The sequence below is a fragment of the Typopeltis vanoorti genome, chromosome 12 (genome assembly GCF_054136105.1).
Source record: "Typopeltis vanoorti isolate ZY-2024b chromosome 12, IOZ_Tvanoo_1.0, whole genome shotgun sequence".
Classification (NCBI taxonomy): domain Eukaryota; kingdom Metazoa; phylum Arthropoda; class Arachnida; order Uropygi; family Thelyphonidae; genus Typopeltis; species Typopeltis vanoorti.
In genome coordinates this window covers 59,164,314-59,190,653 of record NC_143560.1, presented here as the reverse complement: position 1 = coordinate 59,190,653, position 26,340 = coordinate 59,164,314, and the positions used below count along the sequence as shown (strand labels likewise).

At 35.8% G+C, this 26,340-nt stretch overlaps 1 protein-coding gene across 1 annotated transcript in view; it reads right to left on the bottom strand.

The window, feature by feature from the left end:
• The window catches only part of LOC150100820 (uncharacterized), a 79,072-nt gene extending 53,252 nt beyond the window's left edge, over positions 1-25,820 (bottom strand). Inside the window, exons 1-2 of the mRNA XM_090401547.1 lie at positions 25,568-25,820; positions 20-141 (exon numbers count right to left, since the gene is read on the bottom strand). Of these exons, the coding sequence (XP_090257673.1) occupies positions 20-141; positions 25,568-25,807 (362 nt within the window). The 5' untranslated portion in view covers positions 25,808-25,820. The remainder of the gene's footprint in view (positions 1-19; positions 142-25,567) is intronic.
• Between the last annotated feature and the right edge of the window lie 520 nt (positions 25,821-26,340).

Genomic DNA, 26,340 nt, shown 5'->3' with positions numbered 1-26,340 from the left:
TATTGATATATTTACTTACGTGAGATGATCTCCCTCTTGTAGGTGTATCTGGATAACCTTGTCGGCAGGAGAGAGATCGCTACTACTGTCTGTTGCGGCAGTGCTGTTATCCATACAGGGACTCCCATAATGACAAATAGCCTAAATAAAATATTTTTTCAAATTAGGCTTCTCCATTAATTACGTACTTCTAATATCAAAACGGTAGAACCCTGTTCCCCTTTGTCATATTGTTACATATAATCAGTTCCCCCCCCCTCCACCCTCAAAATACACTTAATGCATAGGTAAATACTACTTTTACTCCTTATGACCACTAATTTTATGAAAAGATAACAATGCTATTAATATAAATGGTATATTATTTTATTTAATGAAATTAATAAGTATTACTATTAAAGAAATACTAATTGCATGTATAACTTATACAGGTTATTAAAATAATTTAATAATATAATCGTATTGATCATTGGATTTATAAGTTTAATGATTAAATTTGTAAAACATAAAGTAGAAGAGGTGTATAATAGTGAAAATTTCATTCTGAGCAAGGGTAAATATTTAACAGGTTAAAATATCTAGTCTAGCTGGCTACCAAAACAAGAGTAATCTATCATTTGGGCAAGGATAGACTCAAAACAGTGGAAAACGAAAATGATCTCAGAGAAGTGGTGCATCTCAATATGAAATTTGCATACGAAAAAGAATGTGCATCTCAATATGAAACAGAGCCAAGGAGACGTACAGGTAAGTACGTCTCCTTGGCTCTGTCGCTTGCGCGACTCCACATTTGCCCTTCGGTTGGAAAGACGTAAGTTCGACCTCTCCCTTAGAATGAGAAGGATTCTTTATCAAGATTTACAGCTGAAGTTTAATTAGCCGGTCTAGTTTGCATTTTAACTTCCGGAAACACTGGTCTGGATTTTCATCCAGTAAAGCAATTAACATACATAAATTGGCCTCATAGCTTTAATTGTTTCGGCTGTAATTGTACCCAACAAATGGTTAAAGAGTGAGTGAGTTTTTATGGCCAATTTCGATTGGCCAATTTTGGCCAATCATACATTAGTGTCATCAGCGGTTTGAGTTAATTCGTCAACTATCTGGAGACTAAATATGGAACTTTTTTTTACAAGACACTTCGGGTTTCCAGTAAGCAGGATGGCAGTATGAAATCTATTTTACACCAAAAAGACATCACAGGTATCCATTTGTGCAGCGGGATTAAACCCACTACCTGTTGGCGAGAGAGAGAGAGTAGAAGCGCTATCCACTCAGCTAACGAATAGGGCTTAATGGACTTCTTTTGAACTTTGTTATTAGTCAATTATAATAGAATATAATATTGCAATATCTCCTATACAAAACAACAGTTATGTACTTGCTGAATTAAAGAGTAGAGAAGAGCGTCTAATAGCAAAGTTACTCATTCCAGAATGATATCTGAAGTAGTAGCTGCTATTATGAAAAATAAAAAAAAAACATTCAGTTAGAAACATTATAGAAATCTATAATGGTATTTAATTGGGGTTCATAGCACTTTTAATGGAATGGACGCTGAATTATATGGATATGTTTACCTTTTCCCGCGTACCACACATCTGAACTGAATGAAGTGTCGCTTTAGTTTAGGCTTAAGGAAAAAATCTTTTAGCGAACAAGTAATTAATTAATTTCTAAGAATTAACTTCTGGAAAAGATTGAAGCAGAAGATACATTTAAACAAATTCAATTTTCCATGAACAAGTATTTGGAAGCCGCTAATTTAATTTAACATGACTGTGTTCTTTGTATTCAACTTGTTTGGAAAATTGTAGTTTTATTTACTTATGTACAATACCTTTGTCGCGATTCGTTACGCGTGACCTTTAAGAGCATTTGACTATCAAGAATGTTTATTATTACATAATTGATACACAGTCAAAACAAGATATCATATAAATAATAATATGACTGGTGATTCAGAACAATTCAGATTCTACCCAAGAATCTAAGAATAATCCTTCAGGTTATTATTATTATTATTATTATTAATCCTGCGCACTAAACACAAAAGGTTACAGGTCACAAAACCTATAACACAGCGCGAGTGGGCAAATGGTTAAGGAGAAAGAAAGAATCTATCAACAAGATTTTGGAAAAACTCAGGGCTTTATTCATTGGGAAAAATAGTATGAGGAAGGTATTCAAAGATGTTTGGAGTTAAAACTGTGCATATATGTTAACCATTAGCTGCTCGTATTCTTAAATTATTAGGGGAAAGCGAAGAAATTGTAGTGGGCATTTCGCTGGAGCAACGTCCATTAAAGTACCTATTCTGTATACACTACCACAAATGTGAGAATAGTAGTCAAAGATTTTTCGGATTTGTGATTTATAAAAGTGTCAGGAGTTGAGCAGAAATAAATTAGCGTTTTGAACGAAAAAGAATACCAAGTGTTTTGGAAGCCGAGGAAGGTATTGATATATTATGTTTATGCCAGGATAATAGCTGGGTGTGAATTTTCTCAATAATGAAAAACTAATCTTGAAAGGATATCAAGGATATGGGAGACAGGATCATGGCCTAGAGACTTGAAGAAGTCAGTTTTCATACCACTACATAAGAAAGGTGATATAAAGGCATGCAAGAATTATAGAACTATTAGTTTGATATCTCATGCAAGCAAAATTTTATTGAAGATCATGCTAAATAGGATTGGGGCCAAAGTTGAGGTAGAGATGCCCGAGGAACAAACAGGGTTTAGGAAAGGTAAGGGCACCAGAGATTAGATCCTTTGCCTTAGACAGATCATAGAAAAATATAAAGAATTTAGACTCCCTCTGGCAATGTGTTTCTTAGACTACTCTAAAGCTTTTGACTGTGTTGAGCATGTGAAACTGTGGGAAGTAATGAAAAGAATGGGTTTTCCTCAAAACACTATCAGATTGATAGCCAACTTGTATAAGGAGCAACAAGCCACGGTAAGAACAGGTGTTGGATTGACTGACTGGCTTCAAGTTGGAAAAGGAGTTTGGCAAGGATGTTTACTTTCTCCTCACTTGTTTAGTATAATATATGCAGAGGACGTCATGCGTGAAGCATTGGATGAGTTCAGGACAGGAATTAGGATAGGAGGTAGATTAATCAGTAATCTGAGGTATGCTGATGATACAGTACTCCTTTGTAATGACATGGAAGAACTAGGACTAATTCTTGGCAAAGTTAACAAGATCAGTAATAACAGAGGACTTTAACTCGATCCTATCAAGACAAAGATTATGGTTCTAAAAGGAAATACAAACAGAGAAGCTCTTGAGAAACAAGTGTACCTTAATGGGGAAAGAATTGAGGAAGTCAGCAAGTTTGAGTACCTGGGGATCCATTATTAATGTGAAGAATTGCTGTTAAGAAGACGTCAGAAAAAGGTTAGGAATGGCCAAAACAACAGTCAGAGAAGAGACCTGTCTAAAATCTGGAAGGATGGATCTATCTCCATGGAAACAAAGTTGAGGATTTTGGTTGCAATTGTTTTTCCAACAGCGACTTATGGATGTGAGACTTGGAACCTAAAGAAGGCAGATAAGAAACGGATATCTGCTTTTGAGATGTGGTGTTACAAAAGGCTGTTGAGGATATCATATACTGAAAGGCGTACAAATGAATGGGTGTTAGAAAAGATCAGCAGAACGTTAAGGCTTCTTAAGGATATTGACAGAAAAAAGTTAAAATATTTTGGACACATAGAAAGGATGAAAGGGGGACTTCTCAGAACAGTAATAGAAGGTAAAGTTCCTGGAAAAAGAGGCAGGGGTAGACCATCAATGAGATGGATAGATGGCGTGTGTGGAGTGACTGATCTTCAGAGAGTGGAGGCCGCCAGAAAAGCAAACAACAGGACTACATAGCGAGGCCTGGTGTGGAACATCACCGAGCATCGGAGTGACCATACGGCATCTGTAGATGCCCAGTGAAGTGAAGAAGAAGAAGAACGGATATCGTAATATTATCAAAAATAAGTGGGAATGAAGTACGATGTATCTTTCGGGTAGTAAAACAATACTGTTTTTTATTAGCGCTGCAATTCATTAGATTATCTTCACCCCACTTGAAAGTGTTGAGGAGATCAATGTTTAAGACATTGGTTATAGATGATCTTGAATGAAAGTTTGAATTATTTGAGTACTATAAGGTTTCTCAAATGAAGAAGAGGAATGGAGAGTAGTCTCATCAGCAAAAGCTATGGATACGATTTGAAGTTAGAGTTCATTAATGTATAAGAGGAAGAGCGTGGGTAAGAGTACATACCCCTAGGGTATCCCTGCATTGATAAAAAATCTGATTAGAGGAAGTCACCCACCATCATGCTTAACGAACGACCTTAGAGGAAGCTATCAGTCTATAAGACAGGAGTGGAACCACAAGATGGTAGCTTGTTGAGAAGGTCTCGATGCCTTGGAAATATCAAGGCGACCACATGACATTCTCCAAATTTTTTCATGACCTGTGTCCGAAGATGGATAACATTTACGAATGTTATGCTGTACAACCGGAATGGTGAAATCCATATTGATGATCATTAATTAACTGATGAGTTTCAGGGCAGTGAAGAAACTATTTGTTGATCTTCTCAGTCCCTTTCAAGAGTATTGAGGTGAGGCTAGTTACGATGCTTTGATAGCTGACTTTTTATCTCCCTTTCCAAGAACAGTCTTGCTTCCATTCTGTTGGGCAAGTGCCAGATGAGTATAACAGTTTACATAAGTGATATGGGATGGGTGTTAATTCTCGAGCTCAAGTATTGAGCACAACTGGAGGGACATCATTCTGGACTATGGTATTTTTCCAGATACCATCTGAACCAAGAGATATTGTTATCAAGACACCGCTGTGAACAGTTCGTGGTATTGTATGATTTTTCCTTGGTCGTCTCTCAGCAACTGGAGATAAAAACCGATCCCCAAAGGCCTATTTAATGACAAGTACGCTTTTTGAAGCTTTTCTTTCTTTCTCTGGATTTACTAGTCATGTTTTAGTAATTTAATTTTTAAAATTATTTTACCATCTTTAATTTATTCTATCTTAACTGATTTTCAAAGAAAATCTAAAAATAGCCAATTATTGACTACAGTATTTTAGAAAAAAGTATAATCAGTTTTATCACCTAAGTCATCATAGCTCCAGAATTCTGGATGATGTTTGCCGTTCTGCATCAGTATTTTTCGTATAAGTAATAATTGTTATAATTCTTTTCCTCTTCTTGAAGTTATATGTATGAACTTTTATTTTTAGAACTGCTGTGAGAATGAATTCGAAACACGCGGGTGTAGTGCACGCAGATTGAAATATGTTTTATATATTTCTGAATTTCAAATATTATTAATTGTAAACTAAATTGCAAAGTGTTTATTTATTTGTCTTCGTTTGTTATAAATGTTGCATATATTTTATTTGTTTATTAAATTTACTGCCGATTGTGATGCATGTGAATGTTGCTTCAATTTGAAAGATTAAGACAAATTAGACTCTTGTCCAGACAAGCGTCGCATTAAATGTTTAGCAGTAAAGCAATGCTCAGAAACTGTGAAAAATAGAGACTGTGAAAGGGTGCATGGTGGCCACGGAGTGGGAATGATGAACCAGGAAGGATAGAGGGTTGTGGACTTTGCAGTAGCGTTTGATCTGGTAATTGTGAACTCGTTTTTCTACAAGAGGGAAGAATATTTGATAACATTTAGGAGTTGTGACAACAGTTCACAAATTGACTACATTTTGATTAGAAGAAAACATCTTAAGGTTGTGACAAATTGTAAAGTAATTCCAACAGATCAAGTAGCACAGCAACACCGACTGCTGTGCACAGACTTTAAAATAAGATCGGAGATAAGAACCTCTGGCTGCCATGGGATGAAGACAATTAAGTGGTTTCGCTTAAAAGAGGAGAATGTGAGGAATCGTTTTAGGTAGAGGGTGTTAGAGAGGATTTCGGATGGACTGGAAAGTGTACAAGATTGGTGGAAACATAATTCAAAAGTAATCCTGAGCTGTGCAATCGAGGTGCTTGGTGAGACATCTGGAAAGATTAGAGAGCAGAAGGAGGGTTGGTGGTGGAATAATAATGTACAAGTGGCAGTGACAGCTAAGAGGAAGGCAAAGCAGAAGTGGGATGAGTCAAGAGTGGAAGAGGACAGAGAGGTGTACAGAGAGAGAAAGCAAGAAGCCAAGAGAGTTGTGGCACAGGCGAAGGCCATGGCATATCAAGATCTGTACGATCAATTAGAAACAAAGGAAGGACAGAGAAAAATTTACCAACTAGCGAAATGTAGAAATAAAGCAGCAAAGGACGTCTTACATGTGAGGCAGATCAAAGACGCTGAAGGAAGAGTATTATGGAGAGATGTGGACATAAGAAACATATGGAAAATATACTTTGAGGGACTTTTGAATGAGGAAAATGCAAGGACTCACAGAGGAGATGGGCAGCCTTCTGAGGGGATGGTGCAGAACATCAGTAGAGTGGAAGTGACGGAGGCCATGAAGAGGATGAAGAATGGAAAATCGGTGGGCCCCGACAGAATTCCAGTGGAGGCATGGAAGGCACTGGGGGAAGAGGGAATTGACCTGCTGTGGGACCTGTTCATGAAAGTTTGCCAACAGGAAAATATACCCGAGGAATGGAGGGAGAGTACTCTTGTCCTCATCTACAAGGGTAAAGGGGATGCACAAGACTGTAAAAATTACAGAGGAATAAAGTTGATGTCCACAGGAAGAAGGTGGAGATTGCAAAGGAACAATTTGGCTTCATGCCTGGTAGTGGGTTACGGCAGATGATGGAAAAGTATCGAGAGAAACAATCATTTATTGATCTGGAGAAAGCATACGATAGAGTGCCAAGGCAAGAAGCCTGGAGGTGTCTGAGGGAGAAGAAGGTGCCGGAGAAATATGTCAGGTTGTTGCGGGAAATGTACAGAAAAGTGAAGACAAGTGTTCGGACCTGTCTGGGACAGACAGAAAATTTTCATGTAACAGTTGGCTTGCATCAAGGGTCAGCATTAAGTCCGTTTCTGTTTAATATTGTGATGGAAGTGGTAACAGAGGAGGTGAGAGAAGATGCGCCTTGGACAATGTTGTATACAGATGACATCTTGCTGTGTGCAGATTCAAGAGAAGAAGCGGGAACTAAACTGGAAAGATGGAGAAAAGTACTGGAAGAGAGAGGTATGAGACTGAGCAGAAATAAGACAGAGTATATGTGTTGCACAGTGGGCGGCGACCAGGAGACAGATCTGGAGCTGGAAGGAAATGTCATCAGGAAGGTGAGGGACTTTAGATACTTAGGTTCAACAGTGGAAGAAGATGGAGGAGCTGAGAAGGAAGTGGGATGCAGGATACAAGCGAGTTGGAGGAACTGGAGGGAGATGGCTGGAGTGTTATGCGATAAGAGGGTGCCGATCAATCTGAAAGGCAAAATCTATAGGACAGTATTGAGGCCAGCTAGGACATATGCTATAGAAACTGTGTCCCAGAAGGAAAATTACATCAGCAGTATGGAAGTAGCAGAGATGAGAATGCTTAGGTGGATATGCGGTGTGACCAGAAAGGATCGTCTGAGAAATGACTATGTCAGGGGAACAGTGAAAGTTACGAACTTAGGAGCGAAAATACAGGAGACAAGGTTGAGATGGTTTGGCCATGTGATGAGGAGGGAGGACAAATATGTGGGAAGAAGGGTCATGCAGATGGATGTGCAAGGAAGGCGGAAGCGTGGGCGGCCAAAGAAGAGATGGAGGGAGCTGGTAGAAGAGGACTTCAGGATGAAGAACTTGGATGTGGTGACAGCTCAAGACAGGAAGGTGTGGAGGAGACTCATTATAAACAGTGACTCCACTTAAGTGGGAGAAGCTGCAGAAGAAGAAGAAGTAAGGCAATGCTCACCTAATAATGCAATGAAAAAAAAACAGTAAAACAGATTCTCCATTCGTAGCTTATACTGTATGTTGCTGACTGATTTATCTGTTCATAGATTGCTTTGGAAATATAAAGACGCGAACATTTTTGAATTTGGAAAAACGCGAGATATTTTTGTACTACGTATTTTTAATCTCTCTCTCTCTCTCTCTCTCTCTCTCTCTCTCTCTCTCTCTCTCTCTCTCTCTCTCTCTCTCTCTCTCCTATTGTCCCAGTGCACAACAACCCTCTCCTATTCTAGGTGTTTTATGTAATTTGCTGATGAAGTCTTGCATAAGCAATGTAGGTATATAATGCCCGAGAAGAAAATTGGAACTAGTATTCCACTTCTTTAATCTAGGCTTAAAGAACTACAAATTAGAATAATTATCTGATACAGGTTACACGCTATCTTAATGATGTTGGATACGGCATGCACAAGCAAAGACTAAAGACTAATTCTTCTTTTAGAGTCCAAACTATGTGTCATATATGTGATGGAAAGCTTTGTTATTGATATCCTAGAAACATAAACAGCCAAGACAAGGTACTATGGTAATCCCTAAATTGTCAAAGCATATCGATGTAAGTGGCACCGTTTCTATTAGGAAATGACTCCAGCTGAAACACTGTAACACATAAAAGGGACTACAGAGTACTGAAGAAAACTGAAGTTTAATAGCCATACTCTCGACAAGACGAACACATTTAACTTAGAGCAAGATAAATCATTCTGAACGTCAACCATGATTAAGATAATATGATACATCCAGTTCGCTCATCATTTTTCTAGACATGTTGAACCACTGATTTTTTAAGGTAGTGTCAACTGGTAAGCGATTTGACTGTTAGGATGTGAATAAAAATATTGTGATCAGTTGTTTCGGTGTGGAATCTTCGTATCTCATCTCCAACTAATCTAACCTGGATTAGACTCTGATACCTCTTAAGAAGAACAAACTGTTACCACTTCTTAAATAGTATTTCAAATTACGTACATCCAGGTTTTCGATATTTTCTGTCTAACGCATTAGGACATGGTATTACTGTGTCCGCTGACATCATCACAGGAGTTGGAGGAATCCGTTATGAGAATTATTTCAGATGGTTTTAAAAGGGGGGAGGGGGAAGAATTCATGTTCCGATCCGACTTATCACTCGTGGAAATGAGACTGATAGTATTTCTAAGATCTGACTTCTTTATTTTTAACTCACCACTTAAATTATCCTAAACTATAACTATTCAGTCTGTTATATGATTGATGCTCTATTTATTATAAAGCAGTAATTCTAGCAAATGCACACACACACACATTTAATATGCATCTATTTATATAAAATCTATATCTCGTGCATATATATATAACATATATATGGTGTGACATAAAATATATCAACATCGTGGACACAATTGCAGCTACCAGCGACAACAACTACTTTATTAGTTTTTTATTTCTCGCACAGCGATGTTCATATGAATTCTATCCATTTATTTGAATAACAACTGTTCTTTGCAGATAACCTGTCAAAATGTTTGAAAAGGTGGATAACCGTGATTTACAGAATGTGTTAAGCTCATAAAATTAACTCGACACTTTACCGACAGTTTTGTGGACTCAGTGAATTGATGTGAATGTGTCACAAGATATTCACACGAAGTTTCTGCAGAGAACAGAAAGTGCCCTCTTTCTTATTGTCGTCACGAGTCATTAACATTAAGACCTTTCCCTCTCTCGCTTTCTATACGATTGACTGCAATACGGAAATTTTCTTAAAACGTTATACATCACGTGTGGCAGTATTTCCTTTTAGAAGTTTTGAAAACCTCTCTCGCTCTCTGTCACTCACACACACACACACACACACACACACACAAAAAAAAAAAATTTCGCCGTTACCTTGCTCTTTCTTTTTCTTTTCCTCGTTGAAATATTAGAACTAGAATGAAAGTAAATAATATTCTCCACTTTCTCTCCGTATATTGTTTAATATTTTACTATCCGTAGTTACTAGTTGTTGTTTTTTCATAACCTTTCTTTTTTCTTACTATCTACACGTAATCATTTCGTTTGGTCTGGCCGTAATATAAACCAGGAATTATAACCCAGTCATCTAAGGCTATGAGTCGTCCAGTGTACTACGTCTGTTAATTGATTTTTCTGGCGGTTAACGGGATGAAAACCAAAGTTTCTGGGAAAAAATCCTTTCCGTCTATGTGGGACCGGATAACCTATCTTCAGTTGAAAAACACTTGTTGAAAAAGTTGAAAAATGCTAACCTCGGCCAAACTGGCCTGGTTGGCTGAGTGGTTAGCGTATCCGCTCTCTAGCCTAAAGGCTGTGGGTTCGATTCCCACTATGGGCATGGATGTTTGTGATTGTCTATGAAAATACTAGTGGTGGTGGTGGTAGGCGGTAGATGGCGTTGGTGTAGTTGCGGTTCGTTGTAGTTGGTGGATTAGAGGGATGGAGACAGAGAGTTGTAGATTAGGTGCCCTCCCTCGATGAGTCTTTAGACCTCCCTGGAGGTTCATGAATAATAATAATAATAATAATAATAATAATAATAGTAATAATAATAATAAAGGTTCCTTGGATATTAAAATGCATTTGAAGGCAGCTTTTTCAACCGAAGTCAAATGGCGCGATTTCCGCGCAACTGCATAACCGTGAAGCTCACACTTGAGTTGGAGGATAGAGACAGAGGTTGGTTCCTCATGGTAACAGTACTTTCATAGCGCAGTCGCGAAGAATTTGCGACGTTCCCCCTTCGTCTGAAAAGAGCAAGGTTCGAACATCCCAAGAATTTGAGAACCCTATATTGGGAATTTTCAGCTGAAGGTGAGTTGGCTAGTATCACACTGTGGTTGTAAGTTTTAAATCTTTAAAACAACGATAGAAAAACCCGAATAACACATGCAGTTACCATACGTTACTGCCTCATAGCCTTAGCTACTTCAGCTAAGGCTATGAGGCAGTGAATTGTCATTCCAACCAGCCCTGGTAACCAGAGATTTTTCTTTCACAAAGTTCTCGCATTATGTCTCTTAAACCATACTCAGTTTGACAGACATAATGCACAACAGTTCATGATTTCACTATTGTGTTACATTTTATCATGCTGGCCAAAGAAAAGAAAGGAATCTGAGGAGTTGAAATGAATACGGCCGATATGTATTCCTCACAACTGTTTAAGTCACTTGATTTAAACAGTTGCCAGGGAAAATATCAAACGGCTTAGCAAAGATATCAACGAAGGAAGTACACGAATACAATACACAGGCCTGATAGTTTTAGTTGCTTAGCAATTAAAATTAGTTTTAACCTTTGACATACTCGTATACTTTCTGTATCTGATATTTCTCTATATAATTACCACACAGTAGTAATTAAAGATTAGCTTAGTTGAATCACTTTATCATAATGCTACCAAATTGTCCGAACAAGAGATAACATCCGATATGCGTTATGTGCTGTTCTTCTCAAGCAAGCACCTAAAATGCTTATGGTATTCTAATGCGTCGGATATTATCTCATTCCTTAATAGCACACTGCCGACATGTAAAAATCTATCATTCTTAAGTGAATGCTATAAAGACCTTTCATGTTTCTCTCCTGCTTGTCTGTTATATGCTCTCGGATCGTTTATTTTATTATCTTATCTCTATTTGAATGCAAACAGTAATAACGTGTTTACATTATGCTGATAATGGAATTCATTTGTATGGCAAAATGCAAACGGTTAAGCGATCATCAGAAACGATATTAAGATACAATCTCTTCCATACGTTTTGGTAGAGACTTTTCAAAGGAGAGGGGGTAGAGAGAAGGAATGTATTGGGATGAAGGAAATCCAGAATTGTAGGTATCATTACATGTATTTACCAGTGAATGGAGGAGCCATCAGAAAACGATTACTTAGCCAACAATGGCCTGTGTGCAGCAAAAATGCTGGTGATCTTGTTGTAATACTAACCCGCCGCTTTCCCCATCAACGCTGTAGTACCGTATTGATCTGCTCGGGCATTCTGATGCTCGCAGCTTGCGGCCGATAGTATTGGTAAAGGAATACGGCCATGAACATGTCATGCCGAACAGTGTTTGTTGACTGATGGAATGTCGTTAAGTTCCCCCCCCCTAATAGAAATGGTGATTTTTTTTTGTCCTTGCATTTATTTATTTTGTTCGCCAACGGGGAACATTAAATGACTGAAACATTTAAATTGTATTAGAAAGTGATCTGTTAGATTACCAGGAGCTTTTCTGTAAAAAAAAAAAAGTCACCACTTGATACACTTAGAGAATCAAACATGATACATGATATGTGGTAGTATGCATTTTTAGGTACGTTGAACAAAATGTGTAAGTCTCTAGGATTTATTTTGTCTGTCCGTATGCATATTATAAACCCACTCTAGCTGGATGAATTTAATGTTATCTGGTGCTTAGGTTCTGTACTGAAAATTGAGTCCTTTCGATTTCCGTGCCAAAACAAATGGGTAAAAACCATACAAAATTATATATGTTACAAATGACTGTAGTATTATAGCTTATAATACTATGGCGCTTGTGGTAATGATGCCACCATGTAAGAGTGCTATTACAAGCTACTTTTTTATGACTGTTTTTAATCATTTCAGTGCTTGGTATTTTTCATATTTGTAAGCTCCTAGATCAAAATGATTTCAGCTAAGAAAAATAAAATATCAGTTCAGAACTACTTAATCTTCAACATTTATTTCCGATATGTATTCCTGCTTTAAGCTTTTTTTTACGAATCATAGCACGTTTTGTTTTCTTGGAACCTTTATTTCTGAAGTACGACTATGTTATGCACTCTTTTTATTTTATTTTATGTTAATGAGAAAATAACAAAAAATTAAAGCAAATATATTAGCATATGCAGTACTTCTTTCATTTCTTTAGAATTTAAAGAATGTAAACAAGGCTATTGGTTAGACCATACACAATAAGATTTCTTCTGTGAGATATTGAATTTAATGTGATCAGCGACGTAGGTGTAGTACATGACATTACGATAATATTACAGCCTTAGGAGATGAAAAGATGACAGCATTATAACCTCTTTCTAAAGGCCAGGACACACTAAAGCAAAAGCCATTCCACGTAAATTAAACTTCTCGCATGAAACAGGTGGTAGTCGTCAATAAACATGAGTGCGATAGCAAACTGTTTTAAACCGCATAATAGAGAAACTCACTCAACTTGTACCGGGATCGAAAGGACTACTATTATGTTCAACTGTTACGCTTCGACCATTAGCGAGGTTAAAAGTTCAGCGATAGAACAGACGACGAAGAAGAGGCTAATTCTGGACAGCTAAACGTACTAGAGAGAACTCCCAGTGAGTTGATATTGCTTGTCGTTGGAATTTTTCCATTAACTTTCCATTAGTATTGTCATTAAGCATTATAGACATTTGTAGAAGTTGATAAGAATAAAAGGCGATCTTTCTACTCTTCTTCGTTTCAGTACATTTCGATGTCTATTATCTACTTCAAAAGTTTAGTTAAGGAGAGCTGTCATGAAGATAATAATTTATTTGACAGTCCCTCATCTCGATTTTTGTTATTGCTTTAATAAATATATGAAAAGACAGAAAAGGAGAAGAGGAATATTACGTTTATTGAAATTGATAAAAGATCTAAACAATCTTTTCTCAATTTCTCTAAGTATATTTGAGCTCTTTCTGTAGGAAGGAATTGCAAAAATGAAGATGAAGATAAATAATTGTAATATATCAAAAAAACAAGTAATTTTTTCCTAAGGTAATATGCATTATTGAAATGTATTTCAAAAGCTATAAAAGAATAAGAAATTAAAGCTTAAACCTGTTCTGCTGCCAAACTAATAATATATTTGAAATGTTGAGATTTTTTTATAGGGTGCGCTAATATTAGTAACCTTTGTTCTTGATAACACATTTTAGTTCTCTTGTTCGTATTAAATTTTTTGTTTTCAATTTTTTATTTTTTATTTATTTATTTTATTTATTTATTTATTTTTATTTTTTGGAAATTTGACCAATTTATCTTTACGTAAATTTTTACATAACGCATCTGTTTTATTTAATTTTGACTGATTTATTAGTTTTTGCGTTGTATCATTTGTCGGTAGTATGGAAAATGGATGGTGTTGTGTTTACGTCTTAAATGCGTTTTGGTCGCTGCTCTAATCGTAATGAATGCTTACTTCTCACACAAGGTCGAAGTATAGCTACTCGTTGATTAGATTTTTCTCGACAACATACTGTACTGGACCGTTGCTTTCCATGTCTTGTTCCATCGTATGTTAATTGAGATCATTAAGCACGTAATTAACTCTATACAATTGTTACATTCAACAGGAAGTCTTACGTAATAAAACGTAGAGCTCATTTAAATCAACTTGCTTATATTAATTTATGTCTTTTTACTTTATGTCTTTAACTTAATTCAGTGATACTGTTTTGTCCTTGATGTGTCCTGTTTTATAGTCAATGTAATGAACAAACAACTACCCGAAGATCTTGCTAAAATTGCCATTCAAAAGTCCTTTTTTATGCTTAAGTTTTGCTGTCGGAACCGAGAAGCAAGCATTTATGATATCTACCCAGTCACTAATTGCTCTCTCTCTCTCTCTCTCTCTCTCTCACACAAATTTTAGTAACAGGATTTATGTTACAAATGACTGTAGTTTGCTATTAAACGCATCTTTTTTTTTGATTGTCGGTAATATTTTTTCTGCAAAATTGACAAAAGTATCAGAGAAATTAAAATTGGCACAACAATTTTACAAATGCCATTGAATAAATGGTCTATAGTACAGAATTTAAAAGTATGTAAATGATTCAAAATAGTCATAAAAATATTTTTTCAATAGTATTTTTATACTCGTGTCATTGATTATCACCGCACTTAAGTTTAAAGCTGTTTAGTTTATGAAATGTGAACTATATTGTTATTTGTAACATATAAATTTATATCACTTCGAATCATTTTGCCAAATATTGCTACTCCAATCCAATTGAAATTGAGTTGATTGTTTCACCCGAGTTTAGTTAAGATCCCAAACCAAAACTGAACAAAATCCAGGTGGAGTTATTGCATACGTGCAGAGGGGACAAAACGAATCTAAACAGGCCTTGCTCATTTTGCGAAATTCTGCTAAACACGGCTCTAGATTTAATTTCTGTGATAATGAATGATGATCCCGAGAATCCAATTGCAAAACGCACCTTTTTTATTATTCTTTTCTCGAATGATTTACATAAACGCATTTTTATGTACTTGTTTAAATCTCAGCATGATCAATGTTTACGATTATTTTTCAAGTTTCTATTTTTGTATAACGTTCTAATTTTACAGACACTATAGATAAGAACTGTTGATTGTTGGACTCCTTTTCTTAAATTAAAATCTGTGTCTGGAATATTAAAAGATGTTCCACTTTGGGAAAACAGTGCAAAGGAAAATTTCCTTAGTCTTCGAAGGACAAATCAGAAAATTGATCTGTAATGGATCATTAGGAAGCGTTTGCATACTGCTATCACTTCCTTATAAGAAATACTTTGTTTTATGAAGCTGCTAGTAAATCGGCTATCATTGAGAAGTAATTTATGATGCCTTGAAAGTAATGTCTCCCATAGGCAGCTGGATACACGAACGTTTAATGGGTTGTTAGTATAATCTGGTAGCAGGCTAGGCTGAGGATTATTTTTATTTATTGATGGCCTGTATTAAGCCTTTCATGATGCATTAACATCAAAAGTAGCTTTTATTTTCGCCCGGAATAAAATAGTGGAATGTACTGTTATATAATATATCAGTAACTCACTCTGCTTTTTAGGTGAAATATAAACTGAACTAAATCTATTAAATTCTATTTCGACTGTTGCACAGAGAAGAATAACATTTTCCTTATTTTTTTCTAATTTTGATGAAAGACGGATTACGGTTCCGAACAGAATCGTGTCTTTTAAGAACGGCTTCACACCGAAGCGGTTCATTAAAAAAAAGCTGAGATTCTACCTCACAAGAGAAGCTTCCATTTCCTCTCTCCAGCAGACTATTGTTTGCCTTTGCTTACTCAGAAATTAGATTTTTTTTACATTTTTCGCTAATTCGTGAACTAATGAATTTTCAAACTATGTCTTCAAAGTTATGTACAGTCCCATGACAGGGAAAGATTGTTATCACATGACATTTTAGCTCAGCTTTCTTCCACGTGTGGTTGCATTGTTGACCGATGGAAAGAACTTTTTTTTTTTAGAGAATTGCTCAAATTTGGAGCAACAAAAAAATGAAATATAGGATAGTTATATTATTGTGAATAAATCAAGAGTTAATCGGCTAGTTCAGCTGTAGAAGGTACCCTGGGTAAGGGAGCTATTTTATCCTCAAAGTATTAGTTAAATGTAAACGATGGAGTGTGGATACAAACTTCGGTACGATGAAAAAACTTCGTTATCGGTTCGATGGCAAATGATCATTACATTACAATGGGGAAAAGTTATTGCTTTTCCCATGTGCTGATTGGATAAGAGATAACGAAACATCTCCTTCAGATGGGAAAAGTGGTAAAACATGATCAGTGTGGTAATGGACGGTTACTCTCAAACTGATAAGTAAACAAATATTATTGGAACTTCAGCGATTTTTCCAGTTACTTTTATTTTGTGGCGCATTAAATATATATCTGATAATTTTGTGTTCACCTCTACTTCGAAACTAAATCTGAAGACATGATAGCGAAATCTAAACAACAAATTTCAAAAAGCACGTTAGAGGTATTGAAATAATATGTCAATATATAATAAATTGTATTGTATTAAACAAATTTGCTTGGCAGGACATTTAATGAAATGCCAAAAAATTCTCACAAGTAGATGTCAAGGGGATTTTTATTTCAGAAAATTCGAGTTTTTTTTTGTTTTTCAGTAAAAGAGATAACGTGGACTAAAACACACATAATTAGACAAAGTATACTGGCCTCATGGTTGCAATTTCAATTAAATCACGCTTTGAGAATTCAAATCTCCAAGCTGTCATTAATTAGCTACTTAATAGGCATCTTAATTAGAATATACGAGTATCTCTCCTTAAGGAAGAAATTTGATTTTTTTTTTCTTCTGAACCTAATTAACTCAGTATTGAGCATTACAGTTCAATGGAATACGCCCAGTGTACGGTACTATAGAGGGTACAGCACTTACGCTATTGTTATATATATATATACTGTATATATATTCGGAACATGGAAAATGGCTCTCGCACTTAGGGGGTTTTAAAACTAAAGGCTCATTAGACACCCTCTCCTCACAAAGATTACTGTTAAAATCGACAAATGTTGTGTCAGTGCAATATGTTTAGACAGTAAATGGGTGAAAAAAAGTGTGTTAGTTCGACAATTCACAGTTTCTGATACATCGCGCAGAATTAAATTAATTACCGGCATAAATCTCTATCATCCAGACCAGTGGAAAACTAGTAGTGGTGTCATGGTATGGGCTGCTGGCAGTTCATAGCAGCCCATATGTCATTTACCATGTCGCACTTGTTTTCAGACGATGTCTTCTGACACGATACTGCTCCATGTTGCCGTATCCACTCTGTAAAGTATTAGTTCAAGGAACATCCCCCACATCCACACTTACCCCTCCCCTCGGCACAAGCACACACAGATCATTACTAATCTTAGCCGGCCCACAAATTGAACAACCCACGGGTTTTCTGAAATATGCCGCGAGACAACTAAACACTGCATTCTCCTTCACTCAGGGAATGTAGCTTTATGGTCATTATGGCTACAGTTCCACACCAACATCGAGTGGGTAGCCTATCCAGTCCCCAACTAACTGGCTACGGGTTCCAATCCCGCTGCGGGAATGAATGTTTGTGGTGTCTTTAGGTAGTAGATGAATTTCATCGTTCGGTGTGAGACCATTACCTTTCTTATTGGCGACCTGAAGTGGCTTGAAAAAGTTCCCTTCTTTACCTCTGCAGCAGGGTTTTCAAACCATATAAAAATAAATAAAACACCAAAAATATATACGAATAATAAAAATAGAAATAAAAACCTTAGCCCACTCACTCTACTAATGTACTGTAGGCTTACGTGAGTGGAAGTCACATTAAAATAAAATAAAAACTGCTGTCACGGCGTATAGCCGTTATCTGTGAGGAGGGCAATCCAACACGACAGGCAGGCGGCTTCATTCACTGTTATGCCCGTATATGTTTACAGCTGTACAAAGTATTAGTAGTTCTTCCGTTACACGTTTTTTTTTTAAATTTAAATACTGTGCTACAACTTGAGTTGTAACCTAAATAATTTCGAACACGAAACGAAAAAGTCCTCTTCTAACTCCCTACTCTAGCTAAATCCTTTTTTATATAAAAAACGTTTCTGTATAGGCTACCTGTAGATCTCGTTATTTTTCGAATTTAGATGGACCATAGGAGATCTTTCTATTCAATGCATCAAAACGTTAACAGTTCTTGTTTTTCATGTTTTCTTATGTTTTACTTCTATGTAATTTTCTTTAGAGGTGTTGGGTTTCGAAAAACATGGAATTCCATGAGGTATCATAGAACACGAGCGATCAATTGTAATAAAATATTACAGTTAATATCAAGTTCCATTTTCTCATTTGATGTGCACTTTTACTGGCAACTTCAGCTATTAGATGGTATACCACGAATCTTGCGACAGTCGTAAAGATAATAACCCATAATAACGGTAAAGTTTGTTGGTACCTGAACATAAGAAACATTAAATCCGAGGGATATTTCAAGTTGAAAATATTCTGCTATTCTCGTAAGACATATTGCAAAGAAGACACATACTTATGCATTCAGCAGGAATGTTCACGTTGCTCGCATAAAACTGATGAAGAAGTTTGTCCGTAATTTTACGACAGATCTGGCGTTTGAGCGTTGTAAGAAATCACATTATTACAACAAAAAACAACAAAAGATGTCTAAGGAAATATGAGTGTGCACGTACGTGTGTAGGCATGTTATGCATTGCATGTTCCAATATTATCTCCTTTTCTCAATCTACTTTCTTTCGCTCTCTTTCTTCTCTCCCTCTGTGTGTGTGTGTGTGTGTGTGTAGCTTTTCTTACATCTTTTTAAACATCCATCAAATAAACCTAGGAAGCTCTTTTTAATGATGTAGTGTATCCAGTTTCATCCCAATCTCCCCTCACTCACTACTTTACCGAAGAATTTTGCCTTTTCTTAAAATTCTCCGCATTCTTAGATCGTCCAAATCTAAGGAAGCTTTAGAAGTTAAAACGCTCGGCAGCACAAGCTTTCAGGCTGTCAAAAGTATCAAATATTTGACGCTAAAAAGGGATGTAGAACATTGCCTGCCTCTTCTTCCTATCTGTTCCGGGTGTACTGCTTCTCATCAAAACCACGGACGCCCTATTTCTTAAGAACGCAACACTTGGAGCATTACATTATACCTTGATAATGCAATGCTGTACTCTCTCTCTCTCTCTCTCTCGTTTCATCGCGCACGAAAATACGATGGAATGTAAAAAAAGAAAGAGCTCTTATGTTCCTACAGTATCGTAAATTAAGGTATTAATAGCAAAAATTCTTCTTTTCATATTCAGTTGATAACCTTACAACGCTCATTTTACCGAGAGTTTATTAATTTTTCCAGTGCCATGAAGCGGAATATATACATTGAAGCTTCGTTTAACTGATGGATTAAAACTAAAAGTAAATATTTTTAATCGGTTAAATTATACAGATCGTTAATGGAACCCAGTTGGAACATCGGATTTCATTTAGGAGAATACGAACTTGTATAACAAAAACGGAAGTAAAACGAGGAGGGAATGTGTTGCATTTTTAATAACTCGCTTGCTATCTCCTTTGGAAGGTATCATTTCCTCTCATTTTCCACGCTTGGCACAATGCCATTTTATGTAGTGTCCTGTCTGTTGTTTAACACCGATACTGACACGTTCTTCAACTAATAATTTTATACCGATGAATATTAAACGCGAATGTAATTACTAAGGCACTGCAAGATTATTAAATGTATCCTTCAAAAGTTTGCACAAACCAATCAAATTCCGACTCGTGTTCGATACTTTCAAATGGAATTTTGTGATTTTTATTTTTATAAATGAAAAATCACTAAAGCTGAATTGTGGACGAATAGCTCATTGAAGATATACTGCTCCGCATTTCGGAGAGAGTGCATAATTCCTCTCCCTAAAAATTCTTGATGCTGTTAAAAGTGCTGCTTGGTATCCACAATTCCTCCGGTTTTCTATAAGTATATTAGAGCAAGTGGAAACTTATCAACTTCCATGCACTGCTTAACTTGAAACTGGAACCGACTTTATTCACTCTTCTGTAAGCCGATCTTTTTCTTTTGGAAGCTTTTCTCCTCCACTTTTCTGAGGAACTGCAACCTTCTATTTATTAGATAGCCATTATACTCAATAAAATTCTAAAGAAAGAATTTGAGCTAATTTGCTTTGCAATTTGTTTTCTCATATAGAAAAGAAGAAAAGAAAATTAGAAACCAAGTGAATTTTATGTTTTGATTAATCTCGTGAAAGAAGACGTATATTATTTTTATCAAAAATACCCTTGAATTTTAAAGATACTGGTTAATTCTTTCAATTTTAAAAGAATAGATAAAAATTTCCTCCCGTATTAATACTAATGATTAGCAATAATTTCCTTAGTACTATGCCAGCATCTGATTATCTGTCGGATGGCATAATTTATGACAAGAGGTCTCATCTCGTGTCATGAAAATCACCTGCCATCTAAAAAGACATTCACAAACTCTATGCCCTAAGTGAGATTCAACCCCCGAAGCCTGCTAGTCGGAGAATAGAGACTACCTGCTTAGTCAGCTATATATATATATATATATATGAAGCGACAAGAGTTGGGATCCAATTTTGGACATGATATTGATTTTTCGTGGAATAAAATTAATCTTTAAATGATGGTAATTTAGAAAGTATCCACAGCATGTTTATTAAAAATTAACATAACAATAATACAGAATGTACAAGTGAATCATTTCTCAACATGGTCTCCCCAGTTATTATGTTCTTTCTATGTTCTTAACGCCTGATGAAGTCAATCCCGACGAAACATGTTACGTTCAAATAAATCTCAATTTGTTCTAATTCTCGGATTTTTATTCAGTTTATATAAAAAATGAACATATCCAAACTCCGAGTTAATATTAATAGTCACATATATATATATACTGTATATATATATCGTATAGATACAATTTTTTTATTTTTCGCGTGGATATGGGTACCAGGCTACGTATGTATTTCCTTTATCTCTTGATTTCTGGCAAAGAACAGATTAACAAATCATCTTTGATGATCCTAGACAGGTGATAGTCTCGCAGAGCATGTTCTGGACTGGACGAATATGCCACAGGATTTCAAACCGTAGTTTCGGAATGTTTCAAATTTGGACCGCAGTGTTCGAACAGGTATTGTCATACATTTGCTACAGCAGGTCTTGGCATACGAGTATACTCCGAATCGTTGGTTTTAGTTTAATTCTTACTCCATCGACAGTACTATAATATAGGCTTACGACCTTCACGAAGCCTATTTTAATTGCATAGGATTTTCCCGATTATTCCCAAGAATTATTCCATGTGTATCCTAGAAAATAGAGAAAAATCATTTTCCAATTGAAGGTTGTGATATCAACTTTTTCTTGACAGAGGTTATGTTGTTTTCGTTTCCTGTTCTGTCATTTGCTCTGCGGCTGGTGATGACACTGTGTCTTATGAAGGGTCTACTCTCCTCTCAGTATCATTTCAAAGATAATAAATGCCCAAACCGTTTTGCCAATGCTTGTACTTGCCATTTTTTTTTTTTTTTTTGCATTCTCAAACTTTATCTTATTCATCTTGCTCAAACTTTATTGAAGGGAAATTTATTGTCAAAGAATAGAACACCTTGGCTGATATGCAATTGCTTTATTACTTTCATCGATAATCACTCTCATGTTGTCGAGAATTTTTCTTCTTTGTTTTTCATTCGTTGGTGATGGATGGAAGCACATCATTCTTCATAGGTAAACACGTGATCGACTATTTTTGAACACATGACTGACTCTACTCACATGCCCTTTGCCGCATCAAACCCTGTCACTATATTCACTCCATTCGATGAATCTGTGCACTTGCTCAGAAAGTCATGATGTTTACGACCCTGATTCGGTAAGTCAGCAGATTAGTGAAGGTCAAACACGTCACAGGTCGCTCACTTAAAATAACAATGAAATCTCATTGTTATTTAAGTGAGCTCAAGAGTCGAAATATCTCCGTATCTATATTTTCAGACTTCCGTGCCATTTCTGCATGTCAATTTTTGTTTGTGTACAAAATGAAAATTGTACATGAACAGTCATCAGTATGCGTTATTTCCCCAACCTGAGAATGTTAACTTTAGGACTTCTGAAATTAAAAATAAACGTAGGCATCATATCGTATTTACCTAACTAAATATTAAATCCAGATAATTGTGGCGTATAAATCGAAACTTGTAGAATTCTTAAGTTTGTTACTTTACATGTGAACATGATATTCACTTTTTTTTGTGTGTGTGTGGTGGGAGGGGGAGTGTTCCATAACCATTCTTTCACAATCTTCATGTATAATGTGTATTTTAGAAATTTTGTGGCATAAAATATAAAACTCATTATTGGGAACAGTACCACATTTTTTTTTTCTCTCGTGCTTATTGAAGTTCAATGTGCGTACTCTACGTCGCCCAGTACACATCGAAACGTTTTGCATTTCCTGCCAAAAAATAATATCTGGTTCTCAGCGTGACTATGCTGGCCATGGAATAGATTCATATCACCAAGTTAGATCTACGATATATCTAGATATATATACAACAGATAGATATACGAGATATATTTGACCTTTATATATATTTATAAGGTCAAAGAATTGTCTTAAAGAGGATTGCTTTTACTTGTTTCAAAGTATTGTCCAAGTAGAAGGAATGCATCTATTTCTGGTAACAGTAGAAGAAATGAGTTCCAGAGTCATTCAGGAAAACAACAGAAAGGTATGTTACAGAAACTATTTTACAATCGAGGGAGAAAATGACCTTCTTTATACTGGTATACGTAGGATCCGGATTTCTTTCATCGCAAGAATGAAGAGAAACAATAAAATATTGTCTAGCAGCACTTTCTCCTTCTAAATATCGTTTGAACGTTATTATTTAATACAAAAAAGGTCTGTATATTGTCTGTAACAACCTCACTTACAAGAGCAGGCTAAATTCGTATAATAAAATAGGTCAGGCATACAATACAGGGTAATTTTATGAGAGAACAAAAAAGGCTAATTATGCCGGTGATTTATTTTTCAGGTAGATACGCGAACTATTACGTCTGCGACAGTCTTTATTAATACTAGAAATATGTTATGTTTAATATTAAACTGAGCAGGAAAGGATGATTAAAATGGATTTAGACTCGGAATATTTGCTGAGAAGGTCACAAATAATTGAAAGGATGAAAAACTCTGGTCAAGGCCTGAAGAGCATCTTCTTTTGATTTATATATTCAGAGAGAGAGAGAGAGAGAGATCTTTATTTAAACTGAGGCGTGCGAAAAACATAACCACGCATTAATATTAATAAATCGAATGTGTATATTATGTACAAACCATATTACCGCATGTACGCAGGCGCACACACACACACACACTTTTATTCCCTTGCCATTTAGTGCTAAGGATCAAACTACTTCCGAAGCACGTTAAATATCACCTCCATAAACAGAGTTCGTGCAATGAAATGTTACAATATATCACGTTGCTCATCAGTTGGGCAGATTTAAGTAGACATGCAAGTGTTTCTTGGGCGGTGCTAACAAGGTGAGATCTTTCCTCTGGGAATTTGATGGGGTGCGGTCTAAACGAGGCATGAAATGAACCGTTAACATTGAACGGATTAAACTCAACCACACTGGACAGACATGGGTGGCGCCAGTACACGCGCTATACTCTCTTTTGGCTTCGATCTTTTCCGACGAGAATGGTTCTGATTAGTCGATATATTTCAGTCTTGATAATATTAACTTTAGACAGTTTTCGTCGAAATTATTTGTTCAACAAATTTGAATTTTTATTACTATTTAGAAAAGTTTAGTTTCGATGATACATGAAAACATCAAAGTAAAATCTCAGTTAGCTTGTAAAGAGAAATTCCCCCCCCCCCCCCCCCCACACACGGCGATATATAAAAAGTCAGATTATAGCGTTACACACTGGCAGTTACTGAATTAATAATTCATGATAATAATTAATCATAAACAAATAAAAATCATAAACAGTATTTAACTAGTTAGTCATCAAATAAGTAAATTAGACCCTGTATAGAGATGCTGCAGTACAGAGGATGGTCATCAGTTTCATTTTTTTTTTTTTTGGAGAAATCAAAATTACAAACGTTTGCGTCCAACAATATAGTTTGGATTGTGGGTTCGCCGTTTTTTTTTTCTGTTAAAAATAAATATAATTCATAAAGATAACGCCCCCATTTATTTATTTATGTATTTAAAATTAAATTCAGAATAATAAGATTTTATCATAACACGGTTTTCAGAATAATCCAATTATTCCTACTTTAATTTTAAACACGCAACAGTAGGAACTTAGTTTTGCGTGCTCTGACTATCCAGTTACGCTGGATGTATTCGACACTGTATTCATCTCAAGTTATTCGTTTTTGGAATTTAAATGAGAATATTATTGACAAATTCATTTCTAATATTTCTTCTGATACCTTTCTTAAATATAGATTCTGCTAACATATATTTTGTTTTTAAAATATGAAATAAAACGTTTCACTTTTAATACTTAAAGTTCATAGCACTTTGCCCTAGTTCGGGTGTCATTCATTGCGGTGATACTCGCACTGCATTTCTCCATTCACCTCTTGAGAACATTTAATGAACGATATTGATCTAATATTATTTATAAACAAGATAATACCGTAGCTGTTTTAAACGAAACAATAAATCTTACGCATGCGTACTAGTAAATACCTTTTTGAAGTATAAGCCTAAAATAACTAACATTATCTCATTTATAGTGATTTCCAGTATTCTTTGATTTTAGCCATGCCTTTTTTAAATATGTTTAGTAACTCTTTTCTAAATCAGATATTTTTCAGCTTGATTTTAAAATCGCGCTACTATTACATAAAATTAATAAAATGTTTTTAGAAAAAATATCTTCTAGCTTTTAAAACACATTTGTTTGATTCCAGATAATAATAAGTTTGCTATTTCTTCAAAGTAATAAATTATGTGTCCTCCGCTTTTAGGTTTTCCATTTTTCTATTTTTTTATTTACTTACATTTAGTAAGTGTCTGCTTTTTTGATAGATGGAATAATTTATATTCCATCTATCAAAAAATGAGACACTATCTTACAGTAAATAGCTACAGAATAAATCATCGTTGATAATATTGACAGTTAACAAATATAGATTAACGGCTACGCAAGTATAAAAATTAATGATAGCTTATTTATAAATAATCGTTAAAATTGCACAGTTTCGTGCAATGATTGATAAAACACGCTTGTCTAAACTTACATTTTTGGAGTCCAAAGTAATTATATCAGTTATTGTGTGGTCCCTCCACGATATCAGACCTATGTCGGTAGTGTGAGAGGAACACCGTTCATTTCCAGAGGCTTGTTTGGTTCCAGCAGCCACAAGGTGCGCTTCTAGTATGGGAACTAAAGGTTGAGGTTCACAAGATGAGAAATTGACGTTAAGAAAGAGTAGAAGACTGTAGACGAATCCTTTAGCATCGCAAGCGAACGCAAGCATTTCCGGGCCACTATATTCAAGTCATGTATCACTCTTATCTACAAATATAACGACCTTTATGCTTTGTTTATTTTTGAACCCTGATTTTACCTTACGTAACACTTCCTTGGATTCGAAATCTCAAACACAGTCTAAGAGCCAAAATGGCAGAATTAGCTGACCGTATTTCTAATTTTTGTGCTCTTTGTGGTTCGCGGGAATCGAAAGAAGCTCATTCCATCACCTCGCTTTTATAATGATGACATTGCTCCTTCGGTTATAGCCTGCACCAAGACTCGATAGGTTTCTTAGTAGAACGTGAACATCAGGATAACTGCTTATCTATATTTAGAAGTAGGTGACAATAAGAATATAAAAAACCGATCTTTCTTGTTGCATAAAAGTCGTACACTATTCCGACATTCACTTAGATTATTACACTCGCCATTGTACGCATGCCTTTACGTGCGGAGGTTGCTGCTTCTCCGCCCTTCAAGGATGCGCCACACGGATGCGCAACTTCCAGGGGATATTGAAGCGGCAGCAGGGATCGA